Source organism: Passer montanus, unplaced genomic scaffold (genome assembly GCF_014805655.1).
Source record: "Passer montanus isolate IOZ18808 unplaced genomic scaffold, ASM1480565v1 scaffold102, whole genome shotgun sequence".
In the NCBI taxonomy this organism is placed as follows: Eukaryota; Metazoa; Chordata; class Aves; order Passeriformes; family Passeridae; genus Passer; species Passer montanus.
The window spans coordinates 1722969-1747807 of NW_024356727.1; the positions used below are offsets into that span (position 1 = coordinate 1722969).

Here is a 24839-nt window from a genome sequence, read left to right on the forward strand (position 1 = left end):
TGCAGTGTGAGCTGCAGGCTGGGCTAGGAGGGCCAGGATCCTAGTCCTGAGCCCAAGTGGGCTTGGGGACCCTGTGCCCCTGCCAGGGGACCGGACACAGGGACAGCAGGTGCCAACCACATAGTTTGGTGCTCTTGGACTGTGGGGTTATAAAGATCCCTCAAGATCCCTCCTTGAAGGCACCAGCTTCAGCTATTATTTTATTTTGTTCTCTTATTCTGTTGTTTAGCTATTGCACCATGACTAAACTATTTTAAGGTTCTGGAGTTCTGGGGCTCTGCTTTGGGAAGTCCAGCGTGGAGCTGGGAAGGAGGCTTGGTGTGCTTGGGTGAGTGTGGGGGTGTAGCTGGGAAGGGTCTCTGATCCCATTTCAGTAGGTGTGAGGGTGACTCCAGAGTGGCTCCTGGATGGTCAGGCAGGGAAGTTTCCTTGACAGTGCTTTTACATTTTACCTGTTTATAAATATACTCCTCAATCCATTGCCTTCTCATATGTGTTTCTCAGCCACACAATTTCCACTTCCATAGACAGCGTTCAAGAAATTTATCTTTAACTGTATGTTGACAAGGTTGTAGGAGGAATAAAACATTCCTTTATTTATAGATGCTTGGCTTTTAATTTCCATCTGACTTTTTGGCAAGCTTTAAGAATCAGACATGTTGTATCCTTGTTAGCTTTAATAGAATTTTAATGGATTAAAATGTTTTATGTTGAGTGCAATATGACATTTAAAGCAGGCTTTAAATTTTCCAAATATGTAATTTTCCACCCATCTACATTGCATAAAGGTCCAAGGCCCTAATGGGAAATTACTTACCTTACATTTCATACAGAAATGTTTCAAATTGATTTTAAACAGTATCCATATTGGAAAAGTGATAGGTAACAGGCAGCCCATAAAATTTTTAAATTGAGAGAATCTGGAGAAGAACAATAATTTGCTTTTATCACTCTGTGTCAGGTTTGGGTTAGGCTGTATCCTTTCATAAAATAAATAGTGATTTTTTTGTGTAAGTGAACATATTTATGAGTTCAACAACCACAGAACTTTTTTCCCTGTGGATGTTTCAAAGCTAATAAAAATAATTTTAGAGAATCAGTGCCATAATACTATCAATTGACATTGACAATACTAGTCCATTGACATTCACTTAATCAAATCATGTTTTGGTAATAAGTCAGATGAACAGATATTCCTTATTTCTATTCTCTTAGGAGTCCTTTCAGCTACCTCTTGCTTAGCTAAGGTCCTTCTCAAAATTATATTCATTTTAAATACAATTGGAGGCTCTTAGTTCAATGTCCCCACTCAAACTGAGTAGCACTTTACTCCAGTTAAGTGATCTAATCTAAATCAATGGGGTCATATGAGGTGTAAGATGCTACTTGATTTAAAATATTAAAATCACTCTAGTTGGAAAATTCCTTAAATTCCTTGAAATTTTTATTATAACTGTCATTCATGATGCTAAGAATGATGCTGACTTGGAATGATGATGCCAAGCTGTCTCAGGGTTGTTCTTTATAGATATATATAGATGGATATACATTTTTGTTGAGCCATTGTTATTCAAAAATTTTAGTTGTTTGTCTCTTACTGCCCCTATTTGTCAATAAATCTTGATAGCAACTGGGGAATTTAAATAACAAAAGCTTTTGGAACAGGAGTGGAGTATTTTGTCACCCACTTTATTATGCATGGAAGATAAAACATAATCAACTGTCCAAATACCAATGCTATAGACTGGAAGAAAGAAGTAAAAAAAGGAGTGATTTTCTTAGGGTTTTTTTTCCTGTGGTCTGAGGAAAAAGCTTTGCTTCTGTGTTAGTACCCTGAATCTTCAACAAATGCCACTGGAAAGGGCAGGATGCTCACCGTGACTTGGGATTGTGTTGGTTCTATTATCGTTTAGACCTTTACCTGGAGACAGCTCTTTGGCATAGCTGAATATAATAAACCACACACAACACTGGTTTATAGAGCTCTCTAAAAATTGGATGCAGGATGATGAAAAGTTCTGTAGGCTCTGATAAAGCAAATCAGGATCACCTTAGTGCTTTGGGAAGAGGAGTTCTATAATGCAATTCAAAGTTGTGCTTGAATTAGTAGTAGTAGATATTGCTTTGTTGGTTCATTTAAATTAATTGTTCAAGCTGATTGAGTTGGTTGAGGTGTTGGAATGATGTGGCTGCAGTGTCTCTCACAGAAGCACTGAACTTTAGAGCTCAGCTGTGGCACAGTGATATGTGGGTTCTATAAAAGGGTAACAGGACTCTGGTAGACATTTTCAATCTGCTTTATTTGCCTCAACATCTTTACCTGAAGAGAGAAGATGATATCATTAATGACAATATTAACAACAAAACCCAGCAACGATCTTTGCCATTGCTGCTTTGGTCAGTGAGTTTTGTTACTCTGGAAGAAGGGAAAATCAATGAATAAAATAATGGAATTGCTAAAGAACTATGCTGTGCAGCTTGTGACCTTACAGGTGACAAATGTTAAGACTGTTTGCAACAGTCCTAGTTCAGGCAAGCAGTCAGATGGGTACAAGGCCCTAACTAGAAATTGTTTGGAGCAGCAACCAATTTCCAGGAAAGCTTTGAACCTTTATCAAGGTTTGCCAAGCTTGGTCAAAGGAACACCATCAATATTCTCCCATTCCTTATTATCCACAAATCTAAGAGAATCTTGGCAGAAAATAAGACACCCATTCCTACCCTTGTGGCTCAAGCTCTTTGGAAAGCTAAAGGCAATAATCCCTTTGAACATTTTCTCTTTCCCCATGCAATACACCTCTTCTGCTATTAAATAGCTGATGTTGCTCTTGCGGAAGAGCAGTTACAATCATTATTCAGGCACTTGAATTTGTGGGAGAGAGTGTATCAGAATGCCTTCAGGAAGCATTCAGTTCAATTTGGTCTTTAGTTTGAAATACTTCTTCCAGCAGCTCTTTCCATCTCCTTCCCATGGTTAACCCTAATAGCCATCCCCTCCTCACCTCAACCCTGTGGCATATATTCTCTCTCCTGTGTAAATAATTAACAACATATCAAAGCCTAGGAAGAAGTAATACAGAAGGATCGTATTTTAATCCACCAAGTGGACTATTTTGAAACCCCCACATCTTCCTCTCTCCCCCTGGCATACCATGGTTTTTTCCTTGAAGCTTTCCGTCTTTTACTTACCTTAGAAAATCTTTGTACAAATATATGTACAGAAATTTAGTGTATTTTTCTGAACTTCAGCTTGTGCAGACTGAAAATACGTAGATGAATATGTAAAGATGACTGCTAATAGAGATTTATATGCTCCTCTAAACATAGTAAATATAATTAATGCCTTCATATAGATGCTTGGACAATCACGTGTGTATATATATCTGTGTGTGTGTGTTTCATATTGTAAATTCTTCATTCTCTGTAATTAATAGTAGCCTGCACAAATAGTCTCACTGGATTCAGCAGGTTTATCAATGCAAGTAATTACTCTACCGATGGGAATAAGGGGGCTCACATTGTATCCCAGAATGAAGTACTGATAAGATACAGAAAGAAGAAAATTACATTATTGGGCAATTTCTTGTTACTAGCACTCCTTACCCTTCATATATTTAATGATAGTTAAAAATTGCTTTTCTATTAATGAAAGTGCAGTTAGTAGTTTTCATTACTGAACTTTACAGGCTTCAGTCTTCAGTTTTTCAGTCACAGAGTGCGATGGAATCATAATTTATGGGGGTCCAGAGCTCAATCAAACCATTGCATTCACTTCATCAGCACCTGAATCCTGATGTGAATGTTGAAAATAAACATTATGCTACTTACATTATTTGGGATAAACGGAATTATGTACATTACCCTTCAGTGCAATATACCTTAAACTCAAAATTGGAATGAACATGAGGAAGGCAGAAAGCTGTTGATTTGAGCAAACTATTAAGGTACATAAAATGTGATTTCAGAGCAATAAATATTGAAAAGCTTTGCAGTCATAAACAATAATAAATACTGTGAATGGGTTCTAAACAAAATATTTATCTGCTTAATACTGTAGAGGTAAGCAGATGTCCTTGAGTTGCTGCCAGACTGTGCTGAAATGAATGCACTATTTCATAAAGATGAATTTTGCAAACAAGTAGGGCTTCAGAGACCCAGGCCATTAAAAAACATTACTGTATCTTGACCACTGGCGTTTTGTTACAATGGGAACCATGCTTTCATGGGTAAGAATTTCAAAGAGCCGTGTGGACATTTTTCCTAAGCATTGTGTGGATGCATGGAAGCATAAAGAATTATGCAGTAAATTCTGTGGCTGAGAGATATAACTGGCATGTTACAAAGTTGCCTGCTTACAAGTACTCTGCTGATGGCATTGCTATTCTTGACATTATAATTCCACTGCTTTCAATTCTCTGGAGATTATAAACCCCAAACAACACAGTGCCACAAGCTAAGGTAGATGGCCGGGGTTTCGTGACAATGCTCTGAAAGAGAGGCAGAGACATTATGAGGTTTGTCAGAGAGCATAAAAGCCTTTATGAAGCAAGTGAATTAAACTTCTTCTGTTGTTCCTTACCATATCCAAAACTGATAGTAAAGAGGGTTGTTTCCAACAGCTGCTCAGTTTCTAGCTTTTAATAGTTAATGGGAGGTCGGGCTATAAGCTGAGATCAATCCCAGAGTAATAAATTTTACATTATTATATTTGTCTTTCTTGAAATATAAACACCAGAGGATCTATTCTCAAATGGCTTCCGACCCATTTTTTCCATAATTAATACAGGAAATTCGAAGAACGTGACTCCCCGTGCAGCTCAGACAGAGGCAGATTGGTATTCATCAGCATGGATTAATTAGTCTTTCACCAGACACACAGTTACTTCGAAGAGCTACAAAATGGGCAGTTATAAAGGAGGGAAAGCTGTCTCATAAAAACCCATAAGCCACATGTTCTCGTGGATAAGAGATACTTTTTTAACTTTGATGTTTATTCTGTGTAGTTTAAGATTTACAGCTAGATTTATCCAGCTCCACTGACATTGACCTTGCCTTCAATGCAGCAGCAGTATGGAATGAATTGCTCTTCCCTGGTTGATTTGAAGGGCAGTACTTAACAAAAAAGTGCAGCAAAGATTCACTCTGAATAAGAACAGCAGAGCCTCTCATTGTTCAGATCCGAAGACTTACTTCTGGGTCATTGTATTCAGTATGACTCCACCATGCTTGGCAGGCTTTTTCTTTGTCTTTTAATTGGGTAAACACATCTGTTACAACCAAGAAAAGGAGAATTATGCACTGCCACTTAAATCTTAGGGACTATTCTAACAGCTCCATCTGTGACACTGAGGTGTAAGGAGTGTTTTTTCTTAGTCTTCTCATTTTTGTTACTTATAAGAACCTCATTCATGACCTGACACAATGTTTTATGAAGTCAACAGAAAGGCTGTCACTGTTTTTAATGAGCTTTGGGATCAAGCCCTCAGTTTTTTATCAGCACAGAACAAATCCTTTCACTCCAGACACCACAGTGACATAAACTCTGTGAAGGTCCCAACTCGTCAGTTGGAGATTTGAAGTCAACAGCAGCAGCAAAGAGAAGTACCTGGGGACCATCAGCAGTGATATTACCTGTCTAACGTGTCTTTGTTCCAGGATACATTGTAACTGGAGATTAATGACATACAGCAGATTATTGTGCATTTCAGACCACTGCCTAGGAGGAATGCAAGGGTGGGAGAGTAGGAGGAGGAGAGCTTTGTCACACACATTGCTAAACCAGACACAGCCCCAACCTTCATTACTCTTGCAAAACTCTTTTTATAATAAAGATAAAACCTGATTTCACTTTAAGTGAAACCTTAAATAACAGACCTGCTATTGTCTTAGTCTTTGCTGAAGAAGTTGACAAACTCTTCTGAAACACATTGGTTGGTATTTTGGCATCAGGAGAAAAGCCACCAGATCCATCTGAAGTGCAGTGAAACTATCCCACAAATGTATTAATATAAAATAAGATTTACCATGACTTTAGTGGTATGCATGGTTCATAAATTATTAGAGTGATGGCACTGCCAAAAAAACCAAATTAATAGGCATATAATTCCATAAAGGACAAGTGAGGTTAGAAATAAATATATGAGATCTTTTTAAAAAGACCAAGTGTCCTTTTTTGCATTACGACTGACACAAAGCAGTTTTGCTCAGCAGTAGAGTAAGATTTTGAGACATCTGGGAGCTGAACAAGTGGTGAAAGTGTACAGTCCTTGACTCCTTCTTGGCTTTGGCCTTAAAGGCCCACATGTTCAAGGGATTTTAGATTCCTTGGTCAACCTTGAAAGAAATTAAGAGTGTTAAAATTATGTTGTTAAGTGCTGTCTCCTTACATCAACATGGAAAGTATGGAGTGAGAGCATTGGGCGGAATAAACTGAAAAACCATTCCATGATTCTATGAAAAGTAAGAGTTGGAAGGAACATTGAAGATTATCATTAAAGATTACCCCATGCCATGGACAGGAATGTCACCCACTAGGTCAGGCTGCTCAAGGCCCCACCTCACCTGGCCTTCCAGGGATGGGGTCCCCACAACATCTCTTGACAACCTGGTCCAGTTCCTCACTACCCTCTGAGTAAAGAATTTTTTCTTGGTATCTAATCTAAGTCTTTTAAACTTTTAGTTTAAAAGTATTCCCTCTTGTCCTATCATTAGCTATTTAATAAAACAGATAAAATGTAATATAAGTAAATAAAATGCAATAAAATTGAGAGTAGCCGCACTTTGAGGCAGTTTAAGACAGGTAGTAAAACTAGACTTCTGTATTTACAATGAATTAACCTATCTTCCTAAGTTTTGACCTATCCTCATGGAAAAGGAGTAGATAGCTTGTAATGACTTTTCCAATGGAAGATCAAGTGCCTGCGTAATTTGCCTGTTCTGTGCTGTTGTTAAGGTACAAGTTTTAAATGGAGAATGTCCGGATATGCTGCTATTTTAGTTCTGAGGAAATATGCTGGTGATGGAGTTAAGCACCTGAGTGCTAAGTGGTTTTGGATTATAACATTTGTTTTGAACAGATTATAGATTTTGTAAGTGCACCCTGGATGTAATGTATAAAGATTGCCACTTTTGAAAGATGTACATTGAGCATTATGCAAATAAGCCATTGCTTACTCAGATGGTAGAATAATCTCTTTGTCTTGACATGACAAGTAAAGTATGTTTCCACTTGTTATCCCCATCTGTCACAAGATGATAAACCTCAGATCTGTAAAAGTCTTATCTGAATGTATTTGTTAACATCTTGCTTTGCTGGCCACCATCATGTATCATTTTCATTGTGTAACTAAGGAGCTGCATTTTTTTGTCAGCCACGAGGCAACTGGAATTACTTGCTTTCTCCATGTAGGTCAAGTTGGGGAAAGCATTTGGTTTAACTCATCCCTGTTCTACACATCACAGAAATATGTTTATGAAGCATAAGCTTAAGAACTCTTCCAAACAGATCTGATTTCTGAATCAGAGCTGTGATATTTCAAGTTGTTTCATTTGCAATTAAGTTATATTCAGTGCTGATTGCACAATGTAAAACCCACTAATATTTCACTTGCTGCATAATTTTTAGAGATAAAGACCTCTTCACATTGAAATACAGCCTATGAATCCATTTACTGCGTGAGAACCTGATTTACGTAGGGCATATGATTTACACGTGGGTGTGTACCAGTGCAAGTGGGCTGATTATATTTATTTCCTTTTTTTGCCTTTTTTTTTTTTCTCTAACAGCGGGGACAACGTATATCTTTAGCAAAGGTGGTGGACAAATCACTTACACGTGGCCTCCCAACGACCGGCCGAGCACTCGAGCAGACAGACTGGCAATAGGGTTTAGCACTGTGCAAAAAGAGGCTGTGCTGGTGCGAGTGGACAGTTCTACTGGCCTTGGAGATTATTTAGAGCTGCATATTGTAAGTAATAATCTCACCAAAGGAGTGAGATTTCTTCTTGTCTTGCTTGCTCTTGCGTTTGTGGGGGTTTGAATTTATTTTGTTGGAGTATGGTTATAGCAGTAATGAATATTTTGGGGTCAATAGTGGAGTAAATGACACTGGTTTGTTGCATGTGATGTTGTGCAGGGTCTCAGACATTCTCAAAATGCTTTTTTTTTTGCTACAGTGCTACTTTTCATGGCTTTTTAATTAAAAATCATACTGAGATACTACCTGTACTGATAGAACAGTTTATTGCAGTGTAATTACGTGGAACAGAATTTAGCAGTGTCAGAGGAAGGTATGTTTATCCTGGGGGATTTAATCTGGAATCTAATAGTGGAATTGCAGTGTATCACAGCTGATTGTGCTTTTTGTTATTATTAGCATTTGTCCCCTGATTTCACAATTCTGTTGTGATGGTAAATCTTAAGCAGGAAGACTGTCAGTCTAGGAAGTCTTAGAAAGTAATTTCAGCTGTCTTAAAGCAAGGAACTAGCAATCAAAATTGAAAGCATATGGAGTTTTATGGCATCATAAATAAATGATCAATTGAGAAAAACATAACTGGAGCAGTATAAAATTTTGTTGTTTAGATTAGTCTGAACTTTGTTAATGTGTTCATTTGATTTTTATTTGAGAATGTCTCTACTTTCAGGAAGAGTTGAGTTCCTTTTGAATGAAATTACTTATTGATCTATAACCAATTACACTTTTACCCTCAGAAAACATTCAGCAGTGATCATTTTCAAAATTATATGGGATTATGGTATTCAATCTTCCCAGACTCCTTTTTCTGCAAAGGCACTCTTAACATTGTGGACAAAGGTGATTTTTTATTTATTTACTGGCTTGAGTAAACAAAGAAAGAAAGAACACCTTAAATACAATTCAGAGGTTGTCTATGCCCTTATCTTGCATTGAATCACATGGATGAAGTAGTTGGCTGGTATTGTGCAATCTTAGTTTGAAAATGTGAACAAAGCAACTTCTACCAGGTGCCAGAAAAACTGGGAGCCTACATATTTCAAGGCAAGTATTGTGTTGCTAGATAGAATTTAAATATTTGCTCTGCAAACACCAGGTGCCTTGTTATAATTTACCTCTTTATTTGCAATCTCAGAGCAAACCCACCTTCTGTGGTCAACAGAGCTACCTTCTTACAGTTTTTTTCTTGTTCATTAGCATACAAAGGAATGTTTTCCTTGTAATTTTACTATACCTGAAGTTTATCAAAACTACAGTATTTGTTTACTCTTCCATCTAGCCATGATATTTCTATTTTAAAGCAAACATTATGATCATTAATGATAAGTTGGAGATGATAAATTATTGCCTGCTCATAAATGCTTGTAGTTTTAATTCTTTTTTTTCTCAAATAACTTACTTACCCATGCTGTAGTGAAAGATGGTAAAAAAAAAAGAGAATAATTGAGAGTTTTCTATGGTCAGAAACAATACCAGCTTAATAGGGATGGGGAAAATGGTTAAATTGTACTTTAGTGATTCTTTTGAAATTTCTGTGAAGCAGCAAAGCCTTTTATCATCCTGCTCTGTGAGGTGATATTGGCCACCCCCTGCTGCCTTTGCAAGGGACTTTGGGAACCTCCCTGAAGCCTGTTCTGCTTCAGAGCAAAATGGTAACTGTGTGAAATTTCACTGGAATGAGGTTTGACCTCTGAGAGCAGCTTCAGAGTAGTCTGTCCCTAGAGTGGAGACACTGAGGGATTGACCTGAAATCCTAAGACATTTGGCAAGGACTTTTATAACAGTTGTCAGTGATAGATAAAGCTTGGAAAACTATTGGGATATCATTTCCCAGAATCTAATTCAAATAAGGATAGTATTCAAAGGGAAGTTGAAAGGCAGTATTTTCAAAAGCACTTTTGACACCAAAGACCATATATCTCATTAAAGTCAGTTGAGCTGCAGATACTTCTGAGAATTTTACCTGAGATCCATTTTAGCTCAGAAAGATATTGTGAGATATCACAGCTCTAAAAATAAAGAGAGCGTAGAAACCAGGGAGGTCTACGTAGGTGTTACACTTGAAAAATAGTTTATTGGATCTAAATGTTTCCATATTGGCAGCTACTGTGTTAAACCAGCTGATAAAACTAGAAGGATGGAAGTGTTTAATTCTGCATGTTCTTTTGCATGTACCACTCACTGTGAATATGCATGAGCAAAAAGTGCCTGTGTACCTGGAGATGCACTGTGCATGGATAACTCACCTGTGTGTAGTGGCAAAAAAAGTTCCCCTGGAACTATTGTTTGAAAAAAAAAAGAGATTATAACCCTCGTTATAATCTGATTATAATAATTATTATTATAATCTCATAATGTTGGGGAGGGTGCTTGGGAGCTTTGAGGTAGCTTGCTCTTAACTTTTGTAATTTCCTCTTCCATTTCTAGAATGAACAGTCAGGTTATGGTACTTCAGTGTGTGCTTGCCCTCTTTATTATTCTGTTTACTTAAAGACAATGTAAACCTAATAATGAAATCAAGCTCGTATCAAATTCTGATTTTGAAAATTGCTGTTTGATCATCTGAATCACACTTTGGTGTTAAATTAGGAACATATTTATTTAATCATTTAACCTCTCCAAATAACTATTATTATGAGAAACATTTTTAAATTGTGTAGTCTGCATTGTTACCAGACGCTTAACAGTTCCAGTGCAAATATTTTACATTCCAAGATACATTATTATAAAACTCCACCTAGGCTGGGTGTAGCAGTATAATTGTACTGTAGCAATATAATTGTAAAAGACTCTTTGTGTGTATGACACCTATGAAACACAGTATTTCAGGAAAGGGATTTTAAAATGTTTTAGTAATCCAGAGCTGCAGCAATTAGCTTTCATGTCAATCATTTGACTTCTCGTATGGAAGTGGGCTCCTGTGCTGTCTGCTGGGAGATCTAGTTCAAGAGGAAATAGATATCCTACCTGAAAATCTACTGCCATTTCCTCTCCTGTTGATGGATAAATGAAGGACAAGTACCTCTGATAATTACTGCAAGCTTCCTTTTTTCTTCTTGTCATGACATGGTCTGCATCCATCTTCATGTCACATGGAAAAAGGCAACAGCTTTCATGTAGTGTTCAATTAATCACCATGTGCACTCCTGCCCTTAACTTTTTGTCTGACTTTTAGTGCCCTTAGGTAATTCTGTCAGTGATTCCTGTTCCTACCTCCACTTTTTTTTCTCTTCTCATCCTGTTATCCCACATCATTAGAAAGCAAAATGTACAAACATATGAATGTCATTGTCTTCCACAGGCACTGTGCTGTTGCTACTTTGAATTTTTAGCTTTCCTATGGTGAGGAATGAAGTGAAGTTAGACAAAGATATCATGTCAAAGAGCTAAGAAGTCCTGTTAAATTGCTCTTTCTCTCAACACTGGAAGCATAGAAAACTAATTCTGCTGTGTTGCACAAGGGGTATTTGCTGTGCTTGAGAAGGATATATTTCCATCAACAGACTTCAGCCATTTAAAAAAATATATAAATTATTTTCATCTTTCACTGTTAAAATGAAAGACTTTATAAAAAAGGTAACTTTTATGTCTGATGGAAAGAATCAGAAGTGTCATCTTTGTGTAGTTTGTTTGAAAATGAAAGTATTTGCAGAGCACAAAGCAGCTGTTTTTATGGTGATAGCTGATTTTGAAGTTAAGAACAAGAAGTTTGTATGGGGCATAAAGCCAGCAGAGTGTTTAAAAGTATAAAGCTTTGGCATTCCAGAGAAGACACCCAGCCTAGGGCACATGAACTACTTAAGATGAACTGGTCACTTCTCCTAACTCAAGCAGGGTGAGACTGTACTAATTAATCTCATTTACAGCTATGGACCTGCTGAATTATGTGAAGTGGTGATGAACATTCTGATAGGAAACATTCAGAGGTCTAAAATAAGGAATAAGGCAGATGTGGCAACGTTTTGAATGTTGTCCTAACCCTCTCTGGGAGGAAAGTGGAGCAAAATGCCCTGTGATTCCAGTGAGAGACAGTGACAGTCTGTCTATACTTAGGATATAGAAAACATATTGAAAAATATTGAAATAAAAAGAAATAAAACTCAGGGTAGATGGTAGCAGATATTTTTTGTTTCATTCTATATCAGGTCACTAGGAAAAAATATTTTAGGGGAAACACTAACCAAGAAGAATAGTGTGATGATAAAGCCTGGAAAACTGCTTCAAGATTTGCTAACACATTACCTGAAAAAGTAGGGTATGGTTAAAAGAGATGGCATCAATATATGCAAGGCACAACACAATTAACCTGAAATACTGGGAAGATGTAGCATTACTGGCATGATGGATTAATCAATATTGTCCTTAGACTTCCAAGACGTGTTTGTGAGTCCTTCAGAGTTACAATTAATGACTGAAGTGAACAGTCATGGGAGCGGAAAGATTGTATGTCTTACAGAAAATAGAGTTTGGGATTGTGAGTAAACTCAGTTCATGCTCTTGGTCCCAAATATTAACATACTACATATATTAAAATATATATTGTAGAAATGGCATTTTTTAATTTTATTTTTTAAACTTTCAGCAAACTTAAAATGAGTATTAGTTCCTACTCACCTCCCTCTGTTTCTTAGTTATACATATGCAGTACTCTGCTATACCAGGCTTTTAATAGCTGACTCTGTTAGACTTTGTTGGACATATCCATAAAATATGGATAGTTTTAACTTATGCAAGTATAATGACCTTCCCTCGAGTAAGCAGAAGGAGAAAAACTCAAGTGAGGATCAGAGTTCTGTGTTTGAGTGTATTAGGGGAAGAGCTGCAATATTTTATGATAAATGCATTTGATGCATTTGTTATTCTCTTTTGAATACTTCACATGTCTTTGGCTTAATGTCTAATGGAAAGTCAATTGATTATTATTGACTTGGTTGTATTTGGATCAATTCCTAGAGAGCTGGATGTACTTTCAGTGAGATTGATGATAAACATACCTTTGATTTTAGTGGTTTGTATTGGAGCTAATTAATTTTCCCAGGAAGAGTTTAATAATATTTAAAAATAATATTTCTAGAATATGATTTGTTCTAATAATCATCATTCAAATCTAGAATTCCTTATTATTATATGCATACTTATGGAAAGCAAAGATTTGGGAAGGCCAGTTTGGCTTGTATATTAATAAAATAGTAATGAGTTTAAAATTGAATTATTCACGTCCAGGAAGAGATTTAAAAAAAAAAAAAAAGGACAGACCTAGTTTTCAGAAATCTGATATTTTAGAAGTGCTGAACATGCACAACAGTGGCTAAAGTCAATGGAAGCTGAATGTAGTCAGCACCTCTGAAAACCAGGTCATCATCATATCAGCTAAGTAGGCATCAGGGATGACTTTGGAGCCCTGGAAAGACTTCAGAGCATTATGTTTATCAGAGTTGTAGTTTTTAATATTCTGCTGCCTTGAAGTACAAGAAAATTTCATAAGGCTGATGTTATCTAATTCTGAATTGTGTTATTATTTGATATTTCTTTATTATGCTTATAGATGCAATATTTATTTGTAATTTCTTTCTTCTTTTATATACGTGAATGTAAAATGCCATAGGAAGTTTAACTATCATGGAAAGTGTTTGTTTTCTTTGGGGAACAAAAATCTCAGCAACCAGACTATATGTTAACCTTTAAACTAAAAAAAAAAAATTACTATGGAGGAAGGATTTACAGACTTGCTTATGGGTTTGAATAAAAACAAAACAAACAGTGCAATCAAGGAAGACTCATTTATGGAACTAGACAGGTAGGTGAGAATGCAATTCAATGCACAAAAACATTAAGTTAATCAGAATGGGAGCAATTAATTAATCTAGGGAATTTGTACTAAATGCAGCAATCATTTACCTCACTGATCAGGTTAAAGATCTAACTTTGCAGGAAAGAAAATAAATTAATCACTGAGATGGTCGAGTCATGCCTTGAAACCATGCAGTTAAGTTATTCTTTTATATCAGCAGAGACAAAGATTAAAAAAGCTCTGAAAAAGGGCTTTTATTATATAAGTAATTTGTTAATGCCTCATCTTGAATACTCTGCACAATCTGTTATCGCACATTGAGCAACAATGATCTGTTCTTGCCATAAACAGGCTAAATTGCTGAGGGAAGGTTATGGAAATGTGCTAATTCTGGCACAGAACAGGCTGATACCTTACTTTATGAAAAAATATGAATGGAATTTGCACAGATGAGGTAATTAAGCAGTTTGACTCTGACTGCCATCAGGGAGCACTGCAAGGGGAAATCCTGATGTTTTGTGGAAGGTCCAGTATACCAGTATAGCTGATCTCCCAGCCAATTGCCTGATTCCTCAGCCTAGAAATGTGCTTGAGGGAGGCAGCTCCTCTCCTTTTCTTCCTCTATCTTGGGATAAAATTCTTTCTTCCCTATATCCAGCAAATAACACCTTTGTGCATCCTGGTCCTTTTGTGCATTTGGGAGAATGCAAGCTTCCTTCCCAAAAAAAAAATGAAGGAAGCTTGCATTCTCCCAAAAGCACAAAACCCTTTGCTTTTTGACCCTTTGTAATGGGGTCACCACCTGCCAGCCCTTGACCACAGAAAATTGCATAGCCAGTAAGACCCAACTTCCCAGCTAAAATAGTGTGTTAGTGGCACAGTGCTCCAGCCCTCAACAATTATGAACCTCCTCAAGTGTTTCCTTCTAGAAAAGGTGTAATGCCTGGCTGAAGGTGGGTAAGTCTTTAAAACACTTCTGGTGGGCTCACATATATCAGAATCAGCTGAAAACAATATGGAAAGAATTGCATCTTGCTGTGGTGTTGCATGAAGTTATCATACAGATCAGGTAGTGGATTCTAAATTCCCTTCTGATTCCACATATCTCAAAATTATACTGGAAATGGAATCCATCTGTTGGCAGAACTGCTTAAGATCCAGAACTTTGGTACTGCATTGGATGGCAAGTCTTCCTATGACTTTATTGTTGCAAATTGTGCACAAATGGAACCTTACATCTGGCACGAGGAGAGAACATAAACATGGAACTTAATTTTCTTTCTGAGTTTAAAAAAGCACCAAGATTAGGAATAGAAGGGGTTTGGCCTGGGGCATGTTATATTAATAACAAAAACTCTGCATTTTTAAGAATTCAAGTGGACCAATTTGGAAAAGCAAGCACAAGACCAAGCATATTTAATTAGCACAAACTTGAAGAGGCTCATGACCTCCTCATAATGCTCCTCTAATTTTTTTACATTGTCACTTTTAAAGCTCTGAAGTACTCTATGGATTACATCCAGTCATATTTTCAAGGATTATTTCTTTCTCTTCCCTTTTCCTTGTTCCCCAGCTTGTTCTTCTGCCATGTCCTCAAACACAAATTAGTGTGTTGTGCAAATTCAGCAGTCCCAGTGAATCCAGTGAAACAGGTGGCAAACATCCAGGGGTCTCAGGGATTGCATACTCATTTCTTTCTCATGAAATGAGGCATAGGAAGGAACAGGGGAGTCATCTCAGCTGCTGACTGTGTGGTGTACTCACATGGAAGAACTTCTTGATGAGAACAATTGATAAGTTCCTCTTAATTAAAAAAAAAAACAAAAGCAGCAACAACAAAGCAAATAAGCGTGTGGCCAGAATTAAGAGGTATATCCTTGGGTGTAAAGGCTTTTCACGTATAAATAACAAATTTCTGGCTCCAGAAAGGAGGACACAGGAATTAGTTTATGATGAACAGATAAATAAATAGACCGTCTTGCCTCCCACCTTTCCTAGTTAATGTTATATCCTTTCATAGATGTTTTAGATCCATCACAGTCTAATCACATACTTGTAATTCAAAATTCCTGGCACTGGCTACTAGCCAACATCCTTCTGTATGAAGGTTGTAGATATTTTAATAACTTGGCACCAACTCTCCCAGAACATTTCCATGTATAAAAAGCACTGACGAAAAATTTAGCAGGCATTTTAGCAACTTTATTAAGATTAAAAGGATACTTGACTATTTGAAGTAGCAGAGCCATTGAGGTGTTCACTGTAACCTGGCTGATCATCCAAATGAAGAAGGAACTGAAATACAGGAAATTATTGTCATTATTTGGAGAATGAGAGCTCTGGCTGACTGAGTGAAATCCAAGAGCAGGCTACTTTTGTCCACTTATTCTGTGGAGGTCATAGTCTGCTTATTATATTTAGACATAGATAAAACATCTATGTTATATACTTATATATAGATATAAAATAAGCATATACAGTTTGTTGTATGTAAGAGAGTCAGCCCTGATAATATTTCTAAGCTTATTCCTGCCTAGTTCTTGTCTAATTTTAGAGAAGCACAAGAAGATTTGTACTCCCTCCTCCCTGCTGGGCAGGCCTGGCTCAACACCAAGTGGAAGGAATGTGTACCCAGTGTGTCAGAAGCTGTGACAGTGCACACTGGAGACAGGTCTCAGGCACTTCGGGTTGCCAGTGTGTGGTTTGGGGAAAAAAAAAATTAAAAACAGGCAGACTGGAGCAATGGCATCATGTTCAGTATATCCTAGACTATGCTTTTAGCTCCTAATGGCAACTTGAATAAGGGGCAGTGACTCTCAGACTGCTGTTGACCCACTGAAGAGGAGCCAGGTTTGCACAGGACAGATCAGGGTTTGTTTCCTACAAATAAAAGTCAGAATCCAAGATCTGGCCCATTAACTCCCTGTCTTTTGAATTTATGAGCCCTAAGTGAGGATAAGGATGAAGTGTACACTGCAGCACAAAGCACCAGTGTAGTGGTTTTTCAGTAGATATGCAGTATTAACAATATTATTTTTAATACTAGAGAGAGTGGTTAGCCTATTGATGCAGAGCAAGATGAGAGCAAAAGTGCTGCTGGTGACCTGAACAGATTCTGATCCCAAATCGAAATAATCCTCATCCCATCACTTCAACTATCAATTTGTTTGAAAATATTGCAGAAATATGAGTAAATACAAGCAGAATCTGCATCAAGGCAGAGAACTACTGCTGGAAGGTGAGGTGCAGAAGCAATTTTGCAGAGCCTGCTGCTTTCGTTCAGTCATTTGTTTAAGTAAATATTGCTAATGTAGTTAATCACTTTGTATAAATAAGGAAAGCTCATCTTAATACTATTCTGGTTTTGTGAGATACTACCTTAATTGTAACTCACAATTAGTTAATTAGACCACTTACTTAATTCAGGTTTTGCTCTGTGAAGCCTCTGACATCACCAAATTGAAAACTTCTTTTCATATTTAATGCTAGTTTGCTTTTCTCCTTCTAGACTGCTTCATGGTCTTGAGCCTTTCTCCGTTTCCTTACACCACTGTATCAGTGAGGAGAAACTGGAGTAAAATCACTGGGTGGGTGTAGGGGAGGGTGGAACTGGGCACACAGGCCTTGGCTCCTACCTTCATCCAGTTAACTTACTTAAATATTGTAGTCTTTGGCACTAGCTCATTGTATCAGGCTTATTCAGGAAACGGAGTCAGAGCAGGAAATTTATTTGTGTTTTCTGAAGCCCTGGCTGCCAGTTGTATCTTCATCTTCTTTTCACTTACTTGCCTATGCTCTTTAATCACTGTCTCTCTTACCTTGACACCCTTGACATCAGTGCATCTCCACTGCTGGTGGATCACTGAGCAGCCTATTGCTTTCTCTCCCAGCAACAACCACAGGTGTACAATATTTGCCTTCTCTTTGAATCCAGCAGTGATTCTTCCCACTTGACAGTAGGCTGCTGCTGAGTTTTTGTTTTTTTTTTAATTTTTTTTTTTTGCTTAGATCATACCACTCAGAGGAATTCCTGCAACAATAACAGACAGGATAAAGATTTAATGAACTGATACTGTCAGTGTTCTGTGTTCTGGTGGCTTATGTTTAATGTAACAATTCCACTAACAACAGGTGAGTTTGCCTGTTAAGTGTTTGGAGAGGCTTAAATATCTCGCTGTTTGTGAAAGCCCATTTACACTGAAACATGCTAATGCTTCAGAGGGTGGATTAGCTCAAGGAACTGACTCATGCATTTCCTGCCTTTCCATAATTACCTAGCTTATGTTGAATAAGGGATGCTGGGGAACAAAGGAAAGACACAGCCCTTCAGTTTTGCCAGTTCTCCGTGAAATTATCCCCAAGCCTTCAGTGCAGCAGCACGAAGCTTCTAACGTGGCTTTAACTTCTTGTGCTGGAATTTGTAGGTGATGATCTATGTTCAGTCAAGGGTGAAATGTAAGTCCAGATGTTCCCTCAGGGAGATGTAAATCATACTTTCTGCTGCAGCATTACACATTCTTTGTGGGCTTGAAAAGCTGCCTGTGCAGGACTGGGAATTCTTCCCTCTGTTATTCCGCCTTTGGGTCAGGTACTCCTTTTCATCCCAGGCCTCTGGATTGAAGGATGAGGATGAATCATTACAGCAGATATCATCATGCTCCAGAATATCTCACTTTTGGGTCCAGAATATCTTACTTTTAGTTCAGCCCTCCCATTGATGGAATTGCAATTTACTGCCTACAAACAGAATGCAGCAGACCGCCTTCTTCCTGTCTGCTGTGACACCCCATTAATGCCCTTGCTCCCCTTATGGGGCTTTTTTCCCTGACTCAGTGAATTCCAAATAACAATGGAGACTTGCCCCAGCAAAAGTACTCAGCATTTCCCTGGCATAGCAGATGGGATTTTTAAGGCTGTTAGTGTAGCAGTACCTTCTCATTTAGGGACAAGCACAAAGAGCATTATCATACGTGAAGCTACTTTACAGTAACTTCTACCAACCAAAATAAAAAGTGGAAAGATTATTCTAGAGGGCCTTAATAACCACTCAGCATATTTGATAATGCCACTGCTGTCGGTATCATGCTCACCACGATGTTTAATAGCTGAACAGATGCAGCTCACTAGAGCACCACATGGTAGGCAGCAGCAGGGAGTCCCATTTGACAAGTTGGTTTTGGTTTATTTCCTTCCCAGAGAGCCTTCCCTGATATCCCAGGTTTCTGTAGTGTTTTGATTTGCTACACAGCAAACAGGAAAAGGCAAGGGAATTCTCTACTGCTTGTTTCCAAAGCAAACGGTGTTTTGACGTGTTAGTGATTGTGCTATGAAATTCCTAATTAAAGAATTTTTAATGTCAAATTGCCTGTCCTTGGTCTGAAAAGAGTTGGACTTTAGTAGGAAGCATATACACATATGTATGGACTGTTTGTAGGATAGCAGCTATGAGGATTTTTGGAGGTGACTTCCCATTTGAGGATTTTTATTTTCTTTTAATTGCCAGATTTTGTGTATACATCTGCAAGTCACTTTGCACAGTGAGCAGTAACTCTTGGCTGTAGTAGTGCCATGGGATGCTGCAGTTGTTTGGTGCTTCTAGATTTGCTCTCCATGGAACAATACAGAGGAACATTTTATAAGACTTTTCAGTCTTCTAATTGCTTGCCTACAAAAACACCTGAGTATGTACTCTGAGGCTAAAAGAAGATGGCTCTGCTGTTATTACCTTCTAAAAAATCAGTGGATAATGCAACAGAGATAATGAAACCATGGCTATATGATTTGGGTATTTCTTTCCAGGAAACGTATAAGAATAATATAATTAAGATGGGAATTAGACTAAAAATGCTGCAAAACTCATGTTTTCCACCACATATTGCCTGGTCCGTAAATAAACACAGAAACTCCCTTGGTTATATTTCTTTATTAATGTGGTTATATAATTAAAGATAGGTGCTGCCAAGGGCTAAATTAATGGGCAATGCCTTCCCCACAGCTAAAAACCTGTCACAACTTAGTGCTCAGCTGAGATGCTCCTTTGGAAGATATTTAAGATTTCTGGGGTTTTGTTCCTAATCCACTTTTTGAATATTTTACTGGCTATTTAAACTGACATTCTTAAAGCATTCATTTTCTTTTCTTTCCCCTTGCTTTTCACTGCATATTCAAACTCAAAAAAACCACCAGCACGTCTCCTTGTCACAGCTGTAGTGTGGTACATGATGACACCAAGCTGTGCTAGTGTGGGAGGAGGGGAGACAGGGGTTGCAAGCACTGTGGAGAACTGATTAAAATTCAAAATGAGCTTGATAAAGTGGAGAAATAATCTGAAATCAGGAAGATGAATTTCTACAAAGGAAAGCGCCGATTCCTGTACCTTAAGATGGAAAAATCAAATGCACAGCTATAAAATGAGGAATAATTGTGGCCTAGAAGTAGTTCTACAGAAAAGATTGGGAAGTTACAGCTGATTGCAATTTGCTGCAGACACAGACAAGCATCAATCTGGGATGCATTGACAACACAGGGGGTGGCAGAGGAGGAAGAGTTTGATGTTCACACAGTTCTGCTGGGATCTTAGCTGAAGAAGGATGTCCAGTTCTGAGTACTTGGCTTTTCACAAAGAGGTAGGGAGAGAAGGCAGCTACTAAAAGAATCAGCAATACACTCTTGTTTTTTGAATGCTCTAGTTTATTAAATTTGCCAGAAGAAAATGAAGGAATGGGCTCTGTTTTGTTCATAGAAGAGAAGACAGAGTGACTTGTCATGAAAGCATACATGTAGTACATATAGGTTATTAACAATCACAACTCTGGCTAATCTGTGTTGCCTGTCTGTCAGCATAAGGTAAGAAATAGCTGGTTTAATTGCAACAATGCTACTGGGTATTGCAAAAAATTTTCTGCTTGATGGCTAGCAGTGAAGCTGGCTCTGTAGGCAGGCCCTGTTAATTTATGCTTTTGAGATCAGGCTCCATTCCTGTCGGTATTGGGAATGCCATGGAGACTTCTGCTGTGTGTTTCTGCTAAAGTTAGCCTGGATGTCTTCACTGTTGCCAGCAAGGGGTGGGTAGAGCAGGTTCTCCTTAGGTTGCAAGCTCCCATTTATGCTGCAGTTTTTAAACTTGAAGGCTTGGGTCCAGGAGTGATCTAAGAGTGTAACTTGGGTGTAACTACAGTGAAGTTCCCTGATATCATTCCTAAAGACCCAGAAATGGGAATGAGTGAGCTGCTGCTGAGCATTTTTTTAAAATATCCATTGGTCTTAGAGTCAGCAGCAAACTCCAAGACTGTGCAGCAGCACCAGCTAGAACCTGCTCTTGCTCTCTGCCATACCAACATCCCCTCTTTTTTAACACTAGAGAACTGCTTTGCTGCTGAATGTGGGAAAGAAACGTGGCTCTGTAAGGCTGGGAATTGCTCTCCAGCCCTGCAAAGGCCTGTTGCTGTGTTCTTCACTGACTGTTGGCATGTGCCTCCTCGTCAGCTTGTGGGAAAGGTGGTGGTGATGTAACTAAGTTTGCCTCCTCGCCCACCTCTCAAATGTTAGCAAGTGTTTGCTTTGGTTGATGTGTGGGAGTGGTGAGGTAATTTGAACCATCCTGGTGGAAATCCAAAATAACCCCAATGGGCTAAATAGATTGCTGAGCAAAACACATTTGGTTATATTGAGAAAATAACGTGCAATTGGGGTGAATTTATTTTGCAGCTTTTTGAGATATTTGGCCGGTTCACTGGCTGCAGACTTAGCTGCGCAGCTCTGTGAAATGTTTTTTAAGGTTTCTTGTCACAATAGTGCATGAAGTTTATCTAAAAGATAAAAATCACTCACAAGTCATGGAGGATAAGCTTTCCTGTTTAATTTCTAATGTCATTTTTCTAGTTTATTAACATTGCTGACTATTTGTGATGCAGCTTTCTAATGATTTTACTGGAATGTTGAGTTTAAAAAAATCCTTTGGCTATTGAGAGTTGTCACAGCTTCGGGCTTGTATTATAAAAGCTCAGTCTGCTTTAAGCATGGAAGAGGTTTTATCTCTTCAGCATTGTTCTCTGGGTCTAAATCTCAATTCTCTGCGTGTGCTGGTGTCAGATAACTGTGTTCTGGGGTTTACTCTGGAGCACCCTCCTTTAATCACCCTGTCTAACCTCCTTCTCCCCCAAGCTGTGCCATGCAGCTTCAACAGCTTATTTTGCACTTCTGCAGTCACAAAGGTAGGTTGTGGATTTGCTTCATTGACCCAAAATATTAGAAGTTGTCCAGACTGATAATGTACGTCCTTTCATTCAGTTGGAAGAAAAACAATGAATAAATTTGTTGCTGTGACTGTCAGGATTGCCACTTTATCTGTCTTGTAATGGAGATATTGTTCAGCATTTCTAATTATGATATTAATCTTCACTATCCCCTGCTACACGGGTAATATCAGGATAGTGGTGCATGGAATTTATTACTTTTGACCCTTAGAGGCACCAGTCACAGGCACTTCTGGTTTACTGGCAAACTTAATTGGTTCCCTACAGTCCTTCCTTTTCACACTGAAAATATTTGAGAGTTTTGTGCTGCTTTTTTGCTGTAATGTACAGTAACATGAAGAATCAAGACAGGGAAATGGTTTTGCATGAATCATATTCTCCCACACATGTACCACTGATAGGATTATCACAACCATTCCTCACATGGTTAGCTTTTTTTTCTTTAAAGTATAGCCAAGGTTGATTTGTACATCAGGAAAGCTTTAGAAAGCTTACTGGTTTGGAGTATTTTGTAATTGCTTTTTAAGGGTCAGATTGCAAGACAGTTCCTGATCACAGGCACTGTGAGGCAGTTAGTTGAAAGGTAGATGTGGAGAAAGCAGAATAATCATGAAATCTCTTCAGGAGGTGGAGAAGGTGGTGGAGCCTTCCCTGCACTCACTTTTGCTGTCCTTCCTTTTGGGCCTGACAGATTCTGAGTGATTCTAAATTATGGTATCAAAAAGCTGGTGCTTCTCCTCTTGGTCCTATTGGGGAAGTAACAGCAGGGCTTTGACATTTAGGGCTGATTTTTAGGCAGATAGCAGGCTTTTCTGCTGGTATTCAAGTGGCTTTTTTATAAATTTCCTGTTTGGGATGCTCAGATTTCTTTTTTTTTTTTTACCCCCCTCCCTATCTTAAGCATATACATCACTCTCAGGGAAAACTTTATAGGATTTCAAACTCATTATTTTGATTTCAGATAGGTTAAAACCACCAAACCTGAACCTTGCAGAGGCAAATCAAGGGTTTACCCATTTACTGTCTGTGAGCTCCTGTTCACTGCCAGGAACTGGCTGCAGCAAGAGAAACACCAGTGGTCTGACCTAGGCAGTAGTGCTCTGTGAGCTGGAAAAATTAGTGTGCTCCCAGTCTCATTTCTCAGTGGAAACCAGAACATAGAACATTTTCAGGATTGTGATAGAATGTACCAGGCAGAAAGAGAAGGGTCTCTGCTTGGCACCAATAACCAGCTAGTGCTGGCTTCAGTGGGACTGGAAGAAACCTGGATTAAAATTCTTTCCCCACCTAGCTCAGACTGGGACCTGATCCAGACTCCCACACTGTGCCTTCAGAAGTCAACTTTTGATTCACTTTGGTAGCAGATTCTTTGTTTCATTCTTTGGTTTTAGAAATGTACAAGGTTTATTTTTCTTTCTGTGCATCAGGAAGGATTTTCTTTTTCAATAAATATATCAACAAAAATGTTTTCTAGTCGATTTTGGTGAAAGCACATCTGTATATTGATGATGAAATGGTCTTTTTTTTGATCATTACAATTGTGATTGCTCTTGCTTGCTTTTTCTAAAATCAGGATCCGTAAGGCAACAACTTCTTGAAAGGTTTTTCATCAAAATTCAGGATGGTGGCCTATTTCATATTTTGTTAAAATAAACAGAAATGATTCCTAAGTGTTGTTTCTAGAATAACTTAGAAGTGCAGGAAGCAAGAAACTTTTAGAGCACTGCAAGAGCTGCCCAGCATTAGGGACAGATTAAAGGAAGAATGTCATGGTGCATCTGCTTTTAACATGAAACGTGGCACATCCACAATTCCTAGAATCCAACGTACATTTCCAAAGGTCAAAACCTTTTCTAAATCCATTAATACTGCTGAATTTATCACCTTTTAGCACAATTGAATGTGTCTGGAGATGTAGGCCAGGGACATGATGATTAAGCACTGTAGTGAAGGAAAAGACAGGGCAATTAAGTGACACATTCTCTTACATGTTGTAGTGGGTATTTTTCTAGCTATGAAAGTAGTTTACAACATTTTTATTACCAATTCTTGCTACCTGAGATGCTTTAAATCTGAATTCTGTCTCCTAGTTTCTTGATTTATTAACGTAGACAACATAATAATTCTCTGTATCAATCACTTGTTATAAAACTCAAAAAAAAAAAAAGACAGGCAGTAATCATAACCAAAAATCAATACATTAGAATGAAAGGTGTTTTTAAAAGATACATTGTGCTCAAAATGAATTCCAGCTGTAAAGTTAGACAGACAGCTAAGTTGTTTGGTTGGGCTTCTATTGGTTATCATGCAATTAAGAGGGTATTTGACATAAGTGTAAATGAGGAAAACTGACTTTGCTCTTGAGGCAAAACATTTTGGTCACTTTTTACTCACCTCACCTTCTCTGAATAATAGAAAAGAAGTGAGTGTGGTTGCCAGTAATAATTATGTTTCCTGAAAATTGATAATACTCTTTTGACCAAGACTGTGCCAAATTTGTTTCATTCTATTCTCACTTCCAAGATATTTCTAGTGGAGCAGGTACTCAGTGCATAATAGAAATCTGTCATTCAGAGCTTGTGTATTTTGAGCCTTCAAGAAATGTAAACTTTTCAATTTCACATTGCAGACCTGCCACATAAAGATTTTTTTACTGCATGGCAGCAGAAAAAAAAATGGTTCTAGCATTAGACAGAGGTAATCCAGAGGATGACCTGATCAACAAGCAGCTCCTTGATTTTAGTTACTAATCTTATTATTAAATGAAAATGAAAATGGGAAGAAGTTTCTATGGTGTTACATCACTGTCCTATTTGC

At 38.0% G+C, this 24839-nt stretch overlaps 1 protein-coding gene across 29 annotated transcripts in view; it reads left to right on the top strand.

Annotated features, from left to right (window-relative positions):
• Window positions 1–24839, top strand: part of NRXN1 (neurexin 1) — a 673223-nt gene that overhangs the window by 455727 nt on the left and 192657 nt on the right. For all 29 annotated transcript variants that reach the window (XM_039717321.1, XM_039717302.1, XM_039717313.1 and 26 more), the window contains one exon: window positions 7786–7967. In XM_039717321.1, the coding sequence (XP_039573255.1) occupies window positions 7786–7967 (182 nt within the window). The remainder of the gene's footprint in view (window positions 1–7785; window positions 7968–24839) is intronic.